The following is an 11,140-nucleotide window of genomic DNA, read 5'->3' as shown; positions in this document are numbered from 1 at the left end:
GACATTAGGCTACATATCAGGCATAATACTTTTTTTAGAACATTACTTTTAGTAGGCTATAGTCTACTACTAAATTATGTGCTCTCAGCCTTTTGGGGGGAAGGATTTCAACAGCTCATGAATAATAAGCAGACGACTGAATATTCATGAGCTCTTTGGGCCTGGCAACCTACTCTAGTTTTGTAGGAGCGGCTATTTGCTTTCGACCACACCATTCTCTCCTCGGGTGGAGATTAAGCATTCTTTTAGCCAGTATTGGCAGTGTATAGACCGGATATTCCTGACGGAACGTTGAAAGCAAAGAGTTTCCGCAACTGGGTCACATTCCCTATTTCTCGTTCGAGAGTCTTAGATATACCGGTAGGTTATTAGCTATCTGACTATGGTAGATTATCACGCTTCTAATAATCAAGCATCGTCTGGAGGACCAGCCGTTTACATGGACCCAAGAGAACAAGAAAATGATTGGGACCGGGACCTGCTGCTGGACCCGGCCTGGGAGAAACAGCAAAGAAAGGTAAAATGGAAGGGAGAGGTCGGGGACTGAATTTGGGCCCTGATTGCCTAGCCGCTGCATCTATAAAACAACACGATTTTATACCGACTCAATGTAACGAACTTTCCTGTGTCCATATGGTATATGTCAAACAAGAAATGGGCTAATAAACTCTTTCCACATGCGTCATTACGACAGCAACCTGTATTTTCTCAATCGACCGAGGACAGCGATAGTTTTTTTTATTGGAATGAAACATTGTATTACATCTAGTTCTGCCGCTTATGTTAGCCTGGTTTATTTTCCAGTCGATATTTCTGCCATTTTTCAAGATGGCCATAGGCATAATTTCGATGTCAGTCAAAAAATGGTATAAGAAATTGTGTCCTGAAAGTGTTAAGATGTTCTGGGTCGAAGCAGATAAAACACTGCTGTGCTCTCTTGTTTTAAAAAAATCTACTTTCTGTCGCAATTGAAAATTAAAATATTTCCAGCTGAAAATAGTTTAAAGGTTTTTAGACTCGTCTTAATCATTTTAATGCTCGCGCGCTTGTAACTATGATCAAACCTTGGAATGTGGAGTGAGGATCATTTGAGGCAATGTTTCTTAACATTCTGGAATGATTGAGGGTCTGTCGTGTTACACCTCGTTGTGAAAATGATTTGCCTTTTTTAGTGGAGTGACGTCACCCGGAGTATTATATTACAGCCCATCATTACTCAGCGTTTTAACTCGCCACATTATTCATTCAACTAATTGATTTAGCCTAACCATGCGTTCAGCTTTACCCTCTCTGGATGTCGATTCTCTAAATAGTTTTGCCTATAAAGGAAGGGAGACCAACGTTTCCTCACAGGAATCAAAATAATCAATGATGAACAAATGACTCAGATGGCCTACAAACACAGGCAAAAGGGGCTTCTTTCCTAAAAAAATAACACCGGTTACTGAAGGATGTATAGCTTTTATAGATTACTGGGGAGGCGTGACATTCATAGCCAGGACATTTATTACAGAAAAGTCGGAGGGGGAACCATGGGCAAATTCCTGTGGCGTTTTCACCGCTGCTGTGCCAGTTATTGCATGAAGTTAATACATGCCTCCCACCAGTGATTCTGTACTTATTGTAGCCTATGTATTTAGGCCTACTGTATGTATGTGGAAATCAGACTCCAAGTGGACATCCAACATGCCACTGTTATTCTACCTAAAGGGTTTTTTCCAACACCAAAATGTCATCCTGCTCAGTCTAGTCTAGTTTAATACACTGGTTAAAATGTAATACACTTCAGAGAGCTCCATTTCAGCTTGAGAACCATGTAATTAAGTCCAACCTAATGCCAAAAATCAGCCACACGCCAAGACATGATGTAATACCCAAAATCTTGTTGGAGGCCATTCTTTCTGTTTTAATTTCAATACTAGCAGGGCAATGTTGGAATCGGTGTCCATGCAAATGTATCGGGATGTCAGTTAGCCAACCTACTTCAAAGCAAAGGACATTCAGACACCAAATATGTGCAAAGGGAAAAAGCAACCCCAAACTCAACCACTGTCAGTCTGATGTGATGGCCAAACTTTTTCGTACACTGTTTGGATATGGTCTCGTCTCACATTCAGTTTAGCGTATATTTAAGATCAGTGGGAATTTTTACTGCTCCTCATTTCCCTATATACACTGCACTATCAAAGTACCTGTCTGTTTGCATTACCGTGATTGTTGACGGTCTGTTACAACTCAGCCCCACAAAGAGAAATGCTCTTTCTCTCCTGACCAGACTCGCCCATGCCACAGTGCCCTGACTTGCATAGATTACCACACAGCCAAGGTGGGCAGTGTTCTAAGTTTCTTCCCATCTCTCCCATTTCCCCAAGCTATTCATTTGACTGGCAGACTCAGTTAGTTCAGGGCTGGCTGCTTTGGTTTCTCACAAGTTGCCATGGTGTGTTTAAGGAATTGGGGCACTAAGCGCTGGACTAGTGGGAGTGGCTGATTTGATATCCATGTTAAAAGAAACCGGTTGTTTCTCCTTTGTCGAGTGTGTGTTTGTGTGACTGGGGCTGATGAAGGGATAAGCAGGAAAGACTCAACTGTGAGTGTGGATATTCCTATCTCCGCCCATAGCGAAACTACACCAAAGTTTCTATTGTTTTATCTGCATGAAGGCCTTCTAGCTGACCACTTGTTTTGCAGCCTCTGGGTGTTAAGTGTCAAGTGGTCCCTCCCTGATCTCACGTCAGTGTTTGACCTGTCATCAGCCTGAGAGCAGTACTGCTGACCCTGGTCTGAAATCAGCTGAATGTAAAATGACCAGGTGGCGAGGGGACAGAGCAGAATGGAATGTAACCGCTCTCCCTCCCTCCCTCTTTTCTCTATTTCTCCCACAGCAAGAGCATGCAGGGGAAACATTCCATTTGTGGCCCATTATAGCTGGGGGGGGGTTCTGTTTTTTCTTTTGCGTACCCCCAAATGAAAAATATGTTGTTTTTTTTGCAGGATTGCAGATGTGGACAATGTGGCGCACTGGGAAAGTCCTCCAGGGCAGGCAGGGAAGTTGTGTGGCCACATATTGAGGGCTTGGCAAGGGGCGTCGTCCTACCATCTTTGGGTGCTCCCGTTTTTGAAGTGGTTGGGGTTTGGGGGCTATTTGTGTTTTTCTGTGTCAGCCATTCTCTCTGGTCTGTTTCCCCTCCCCTCCCCTGTTTATGGGGCTACATTTTAGGGGAGTGAGGAGAGGTTCATAATGCCTTCACATGCTAGAAGCCATAGTTGGGGTCTTTTGAAATTGAGTCGCAACACACACGCTATGATGGTGTGGCTCATGTTATTGACTTGTACTTCTTGTGTAGCCTCCTTATCAGTAGTACTAAAACTCTGTTTCTGTTGGGAGATTGTCTTCTGAGCTGGTGCCAACATGCCACTGTTCGGCTATAGATATCAACCCCCAAATCTCATTTAGGATTGTTTAGAGCCAGGAGTCAAATATCTGCAATGTGCAGCTCTCCTACTTGAGTCTGGTTTCTGTCTGTACATGTAAGACAGTGTTTGTATACACCAACTTGAAGCACTGCTTGTTTGTGTGTAGGTATGTCTGTGCTTATTGGACCAGGCCCTGTGCTTTTGGGGGCTTGTAGGCAATTGGGAGAAAGGAATGTGTGTTTGGGTGTGGTCTGTGAAAAAGGGGATGGCTGCATTATTATGGGGAGGGGGCTTTAGGAGAGAAGTTATTTCTTCCACATAGTAGAGTAATGACTGTGGGGTTTCGCCATGGGTTGGTGATAAACACTGTTCCGTTTAAATAAACAAAGTTCCCTCTCCTGTTGCATGTTCTGGCAATTTAGCCAGTCATCACTAGTAGATTGGTTTGTGCAAAGTAAATGCATGACCATTTTTTCAGCAAAGGTGTGATGTGTGTCTGGCATATGTCTATTCTGATAAAATCCTCTCCGAGGCCTCTATGCAGGGAGTATTTTTGGCAGTGGTGGACCAGTCATTATTTAGTCTGTACCCGTGAGAAAGCCAAGCTTAGTGACACAGGGGAGCCAGACCACAGTGCTGCTCAGCAGGGCTTTAAGCAGGCCTAGAGCACAAGACTATCTGCTGCTATTAAAAGCACCACTACTGCAATCCACTGTCTAATCATGGCCTTGTCTGAGACTCTAATTCAATTGTAATGTAAATAGATACCGATCTAGGCATTTTATTTGTATGTATTCTAATGCAGGAGTGGGCTAAGTTAGCTTGCAGGCTATATAACCCATACATACTATGACAGGGGCAGGCAACCCTGTTCCTGGAGTGCCACAGGCACCACACCTGACCAACTGAGCTAATTGGTCAGTTCAGTGATTGCCTAAATTATTCACACCTGGTCTTCCAGGTCGGTTAAATCAAAACATGAAGTGCCTGTGCCACTCCAGGACCTGGGTTGCCTAGCCTTGCACTATGAGATGCTTTTAACCTGAACTACAGAAAACTATTTTGCTTTAGTGAGAAATGGCAGTCGCCAACAGTGGCTTTTAGTCACCAGTGCGTTTGTCTAGCTAACTCTACCACAACACTCATTGTGTCCTCAGCTTGACTAAAGTCAAACGCTTGAAATGCCATCCTCTAGTGCAGCCTGCCAGGTTTGACTTGATAGCATTTGTATCTCTGTCAATTGACCCATGTTACTTGTCTTGCCAAGTGGCACCACCACTGCAGCAGTAGATGTCCCCAATCTGTGCTGGAAGTTAACCCTGGACGTTAACCCTGGCCTGAACCCTACACAACATCCGTTCCATAAATCCACTGAAACCCCTTCAGGAAAGACTGTCTGGATAAAAGGCTGGTTCTGAGATTTCATATCATATCCAGTCAGTGTCAGGCCACAGGGAGACTCTGTTACTGGGAGCAGATGTGCAGAGAGACGACTTTGTATTTTACATTAAGATGTTGCTTCAGAGACACGTGCTGTGTATTTGTATGAGTCAACTGTTACAGGAAGCTGAAGGCTTTCATCTCTACTATTGGAAAGGCTCCGCCACAGTTTAGCCTTGACATTTCGTCTGGTAGAATGCCTACTACAGCTACGCAGTCCACCTGAATTCACAATGAACCAGAGACCAGTTACTTTTTAAAGGTGATCTTTGACTGGGTCATCACTCCTGGGGCATGCTATCAATGGACGGCTCTATCCAAAGTGCCACATTAGTGATATAGTTCATGCAGTTACAGTCCACTGCTATACCATTTGGTAAAGATCTGCCTTTGGCCACGCCCTTTTAAAGTTGACTCGCAATTGAAATGTTTCTACCACTGACTCCATCCTCCCACTGACTTGTCATTGAGTTTTTAATGTATCTAGTGTTTGTTTAACCGCAGGACTTTGTGTCTGAGCTGCATCAAACTCTGGTAGCAGGCTGGCCCCTGACATGATCTCACCCTTATCCCAGCTGGAGGAGAGGCAGCTGGATCAGGGGACTTAATAAGAACATGGCTCTGGTGGAAGGGCTAAGGAGGATCAGGAAGGCATGGCCATAGACACACCGTATCGGTTAATCCTTTTGGTCAGTGGCTTTCCATAGCTGTGGAGAACACTGCTCAAGGGTAACTCAAGGGTAGTCCCAACGAGCTACTTCTCAGATCTGTTTGGACAGAAGTGATGCAGAGGGTTGGCTTATAAACTTTAGGTTTGATTGGTTTAACCGTCGCTCAGCAGGGTTTGTGTCGGGACCGGGTGGTCTGGATGGATGTGGTTTGATCTGATGAACCTGCTGGTGGCGCTCCTAGCAGGTGTGTGTGTGTGTGTGTGTGTGTGTTAACAACCAAACAAAACAGCCTTGAGTGAATAGGCTTAGCTGCCAGTCAACGGTACACATAAACACATACTGTTATCTCTGTATGATTAGTGGTAGGCTCCTCCTACCCTGTAGCCATAAGGGGAGGTCATAGAGAGAAGCAGCTCTTTGAAGTGTTTTCTCTGAGGCCCTCATTTCTATTGTGGCTTCTCTTTTTATTATTAAAGACTCTGGTAAGTGGGGCACAGTGTGAGGGAGGGTCTTGAAACTAAGCAAGTTGGGATGTTGTTAATTGCCCCCAGCCCTTGGAAAAGTGCAGAAACCTACCAACACACAGTGTTTGTCTGACTCTGAGCCCCAGGTGGTTGCATGTACGGCAAGTGCAATTTTAAATATTACAGTGCGACCGAGCAGCTACTAAGCCAACCCAGAGTCATGTCGCCGTCTTTCAGTTCGAGGTTTCACCGTGCACCCAGTCAGAGAGGGCACAGAGAGAACCAGCCACAGCAACACTTTCTCTCTCCTTGGCCCATTGTTTGCATATAATGTCTGCAGCGCCACTGAAAGACTCTTAAGTGTACAGGGCCCAGACAAAAGACTGTTTGTAAGAGGATTAGAGCGCGGCCCACGGAAATACACAGGCTTATTTTTAATATTTAGGCTATATATTTTTATTTTTTGGCCAGCAGCCGGTTGGATTTCGACTTCATCACAAAACCAGTGCAGTTTAACATTTTGGCCATGTGGTCGGGTCCTCATGTGGGAGGCGCTCTTTCTAGTCAGGCATTTACAGGGGCGGACTGGCAGATCGTCAGGGAGGGAGAGAAATCCCTGGCTTTTTTTCCGGAGTGTGTTGCAACCCAAAGGCAGCTCCTCAGAGACTGTTGTTAGCACACAGACAACCGTATAAAGACCAGAAAAACACAGATACGCCGGACAGTTAATCTACTAGACTCATAAAGGTTGTCCTCTAACTTGAACGTTGAATCAATGCAAAACAAAGGGTGTTCATGCTACTTTGGGCACAGCCATCACCAACTCTCTAGTAGGAAGTGACAAGACTACTGGCTCTTCTCGTGCTGTAGATGCTCCCATTTAAACTCACCCAGTCCAATGGGCTTGTTTGTCCTAGTTCAGCCCAGTATGTGACTCCTACTAGAGTCCATCTCAAGGGAGTAGCAGGAAAGGGGAAGGAAGGCTGTGGCTTCTGTGGTTTTCTGTTGCTTCCTTATTCAACTCCAGTTGTAGAAGTAGCCCTCAGATTCAGATCTCTGTGTCTTTCAGTTCCACATGGTAGGAGAGATTTGGAGTCCTAAGCACAGCGTGAGACAGAACAGAGTGGGAGCTAATAGAGAGTGATTGTTGTTCACCAGAGGAGGAGGATTGCCCTTGAGGTGTCCCCGCCCCTTAACCAGGCCTTTTAGTGGCTAACCTGCAGGGTGAGAGATGAGGAAAGAACTTTGGGTGGTTTTTGTCTATCTCTGTCTGTAGTGTGACCTGCCTTTGCCTGTGTGTCACCGGCCAGCTGACAGAGGGCCCTATCACAGCAGGCCCAGGGTGTGCATCATAAACGCAGCAAAAAAAGAAACGTCCTCTCACTGTCAACTGCGTTTATTTTCAGCAAACTTGTGTAAATATTTGTATGAACATAAGATTCAACAACAGAGACTAGAGGTCGACTGATTAATCGGAATGGCTGATTTAATTAGAACCAATTTCAAGTTTTCTTAAGAATCGGAAATCGGTATTTTTAGACACCGATTTTGCCGTTTATTTAAAAAATATATTTGACACCTAACTAGGCAAGTCAGTTAAGAACACATTCTTATTTTCAATGACGGCCTAGGAACGGTGGGTTAACTGCCTTGTTCAGGGGCAGAACGACAGATTTTTACCTTGTCAGCTCGAGGGTTCAATCTTGCAACCTTACGGTTAACTAGTCCAACGCTCTAACCACCTGTCTCTCATTGCACTCCACGAGGAGCCTACCTGTTACGGGAATGCAGTAAGAAGCCAAGGTAAGTTGCTAGCTAGAATTAAACTTACCTTTTTATTAATCAATCATAATCACTAGGTAACTACTCATGGTTGATATTACTAGTTTATCTAGCGTGTCCTGCGTTGCATATAATCGATGCGGTGCACATTCACGAAAAAGGACTCGTTGCTCCAAGGTGTACCTAACCATAAACATCAATGCCTTTTCTTAAAATCAATACACAAGTATATACACTGCTCCAAAAAAAATAAAGGAACACTAAAATAACACATCCTAGATCTGAATGAATGAAATATTCTTATTAAATACTTTTTTCTTTACATAGTTGAATGTGCTGACAACAAAATCACACATTTATCAATGGAAATCAAATGTATCAACCCATGGCGGTCTGGATTTGGAGTCACACTCAAAATTAAAGTGGAAAACCACACTACAGGCTGATCCAACTTTGATGTAATGTCCTTAAAACAAGTCAGAGGCTCAGTAGTGTGTGTGTGGCCTCCACGTGCCTGTATGACCTCCCTACAACGCCTGGGCATGCTCCTGATGAGGTGGCGGATGGTCTCCTGAGGGATCTCCTCCCAGACCTGGACTAAAGCATCCGCCAACTCCTGGACAGTCTGTGGTGCAACGTGGCGTTGGTGGATGGAGCGAGACATGATGTCCCAGATGTGCTCAATTGGATTCAGGTCTGAGGAACGGGCGGGCCAGTCCATAGCATCAATACCTTCCTCTTGCAAGGAACTGCTGACACACTCCAGCCACATGAGGTCTAGCATTGTCTTGCATTAGGAGGAACCCAGGGCCAACCGCACCAGCATATGGTCTCACAAGGGGTCTGAGGATCTAATCTCGGTACCTAATGGCAGTCAGGCTACCTCTGGCACATGGTGGGCTGTGCGGCCCCCCAAAGAAATGCCACCCCACACCATGACTGACCCACCGCCAAACTGGTCATGCTGGAGGATGTTGCAGGCAGCAGAACGTTCTCCACGGCGTCTCGAGACTGTCACGTCTGTCACATGTGCTCAGTGTGAACCTGCTTTCATCTGTGAAGAGCACAGGACGCCAGTGGCGAATTTGCCAATCTTGGTGTTCTCTGGCAAATGCCAAACGTCCTGCACGGTGTTGGGCTTAAGCACAACCCCCACCTGTGGACGTCGGGCCCTCATGGAGTCTGTTTCTGACCGTTTGAGCAGACACATGCACATTTTTGGCCTGCTGGAGGTCATTTTGCCGTGCTCCTCCTGCTCCTCCTTGCACAAAGGCGGAGGTAGCGGTCCTGCTGCTGTGTTGTTGCCCTCCTACGGCCTCCTCCACGTCTCCTGATGTACTGGCCTGTCTCCTGGTAGCGCCTCCATGCTCTGGACACTACGCTGACAGACACAGCAAACCTTCTTGCCACAGCTCGCATTAATGTCCCATCCTGGATGAGCTGCACTACCTGAGCCACTTGTGTGGGTTGTAGACTCCGTCTCATGCTACCACTAGAGTGAAAGCACCGCCAGCATTCAAAAGTGACCAAAACATCAGCCAGGAAGCATAGGAACTGAGAAGTGGTCTGTGGTTATCACCTGCAGAACCACTCCTTTTTTAGGGGTGTCTTGCTAATTGCCTATAATTTCCACCTGTTGTCTATTCCATTTGCACAACAGCATGTGAGATTTATTGTCAATCAGTGTTGCTTCCTAAGTGGACAGTTTGATTTCACAGAAGTGTGATTGACTTGAAGTTACATTGTGTTTAAGTGTTCCCTTTTTATTTTTTTGAGCAATGTATTTATCCTCCACGTTGGAGTCAACAGATACGAAATTACATCATACATATTCCCTTACCTTTGATGATCTTTCATCAGAATGCCTTGCAAAGAATCCTAGTTCCGCAATAAATCGTTGTTTTGTTCCATAATGTCCAATTAGCTACTTTTGCTAGCACGTTTAGTTCACATGTCCAAAAGCTGGCGCTGGTCCAGGCGAACTCGGATGAAAACTTCAAAAAGTTATATTCCAGGTCGAATAAACTGGTCAAACTAAGTAGAGAATCAATCTTCAGGATGTTATTATCATATATCCAATAACGTTCCAACCGGGTTATTTGTGTTTGTCTACAGAGTAATGGAACGCAAGGCGATATAATGACTACTGTGCGTAACCAGGAACTGGCATTCTGCCAGACCAGTGACTCAAATAGCTGCCATCCGGTCCCACATCACACTAGAGGCTTAATTCCACGTTCTACTGACTGTTGACATCTAGTGGAAGGCGTAGGAAGTGCGAACAGATTCATATCTTACTTGGATGTGAATAGGCGATGGGTTAAGTCAACCAGCCCCAGAATTTCCACTTCCTGTTTGGAAGTTTGCCTGCCCTATGAGTTCTGTTATACTCAGACTTAATTCAAACAGTTTTAGAAACTTCAGAGTGCTTTCTATCCAATAGTAATAATAATATGCATATATTAGCATCTGGGACAGAGTAGGAGGCAGTTCACTATGGGCATTCATCCAAAGTGAAAATGCTGCCCCCTATTCCTAAAAGGTTAAGTTAAAATAAGTGTTCATTAAGTATTGTTGTAATAGTCATTATTACAAATAAACAAAAAAGATTGGCCGATTTTTAAATCGGTATTGGCTTTTTTTGGTCCTCCAAAAATCTGTATCAGCGGTGAAAAATCATAATCGGTCGACCTCTAACAGAGACCTACACGTCTGTGGAACTTGTTCAGTTTGACTAACAGACTTGGAATAATGTGTCCCTGGACAAAGGGGGGGTCAAAATCAAAAGTAACAGTCAGTATCTGGTGTGGCCACCAGCTGCATTAAGTACTGCAGTGCATCTCCCCCTCATGGACTGCACAAGATTTGCCAGTTCTTGCTGCGAGATATTATTCTTCCACCAAGGCACCTGCAAGTTCCCAGACATTTCTGGGGGGAATGGCCCTAGCCCTCACACTCCGATCCACCAGGTCCCAGACATGCTCAATGGGATTGAGATCTGGGGTCTTCGCTGGCCATGGCAAAACACTGACATTCCTGTCTTGCAGGAAATCACGCAGGGTACCGCATGAGGGAGGAAGTCTTCCCTGTAACACACAGCATTGAGATTGCCTGCAATGACAACAAGCTCAGTCCGATGATGCTGTGACACACCGCCCCAGACCATGACGGTCCCTCCACCTCCAAATCGATCCTGCTCCAGAGTACAGGCCTCGGTGCAACGCTCATTCCTTCGACGATAAACGCGAATCCGGCCATCTCCCCTGGTGAGACAACTGCGAACTCGTCAGTGAAGAACACTTTTTGCCAGTCCCGTCTGGTCCAGCGACGGTCGGTTTGTGCCCATCAGTGACGTTGTTACCGGTG

The 11,140-nt window shown here is 45.4% G+C and overlaps 1 protein-coding gene across 4 annotated transcripts in view; it reads left to right on the top strand.

The window, feature by feature from the left end:
- The first annotated feature begins 185 nt into the window (after positions 1–185).
- The window catches only part of LOC115141657 (alpha-actinin-4), a 48,101-nt gene continuing 37,146 nt past the window's right edge, over positions 186–11,140 (top strand). For 2 of the 4 annotated variants that reach the window (XM_029680728.2, XM_029680727.2), the window contains exon 1: positions 186–517. In XM_029680728.2, the coding sequence (XP_029536588.1) occupies positions 383–517 (135 nt within the window). In that variant the 5' untranslated portion in view covers positions 186–382. The remainder of the gene's footprint in view (positions 518–11,140) is intronic. The other 2 variants (XM_029680730.2, XM_029680729.2) reach the window with 1 other exon arrangement.

Source organism: Oncorhynchus nerka, linkage group LG14, assembly GCF_034236695.1.
Source record: "Oncorhynchus nerka isolate Pitt River linkage group LG14, Oner_Uvic_2.0, whole genome shotgun sequence".
NCBI classification, from domain to species: Eukaryota; Metazoa; Chordata; class Actinopteri; order Salmoniformes; family Salmonidae; genus Oncorhynchus; species Oncorhynchus nerka.
The sequence above is the reverse complement of the archived record's forward strand: the minus strand, read 5'-3'. Positions and strand labels throughout refer to the sequence as shown.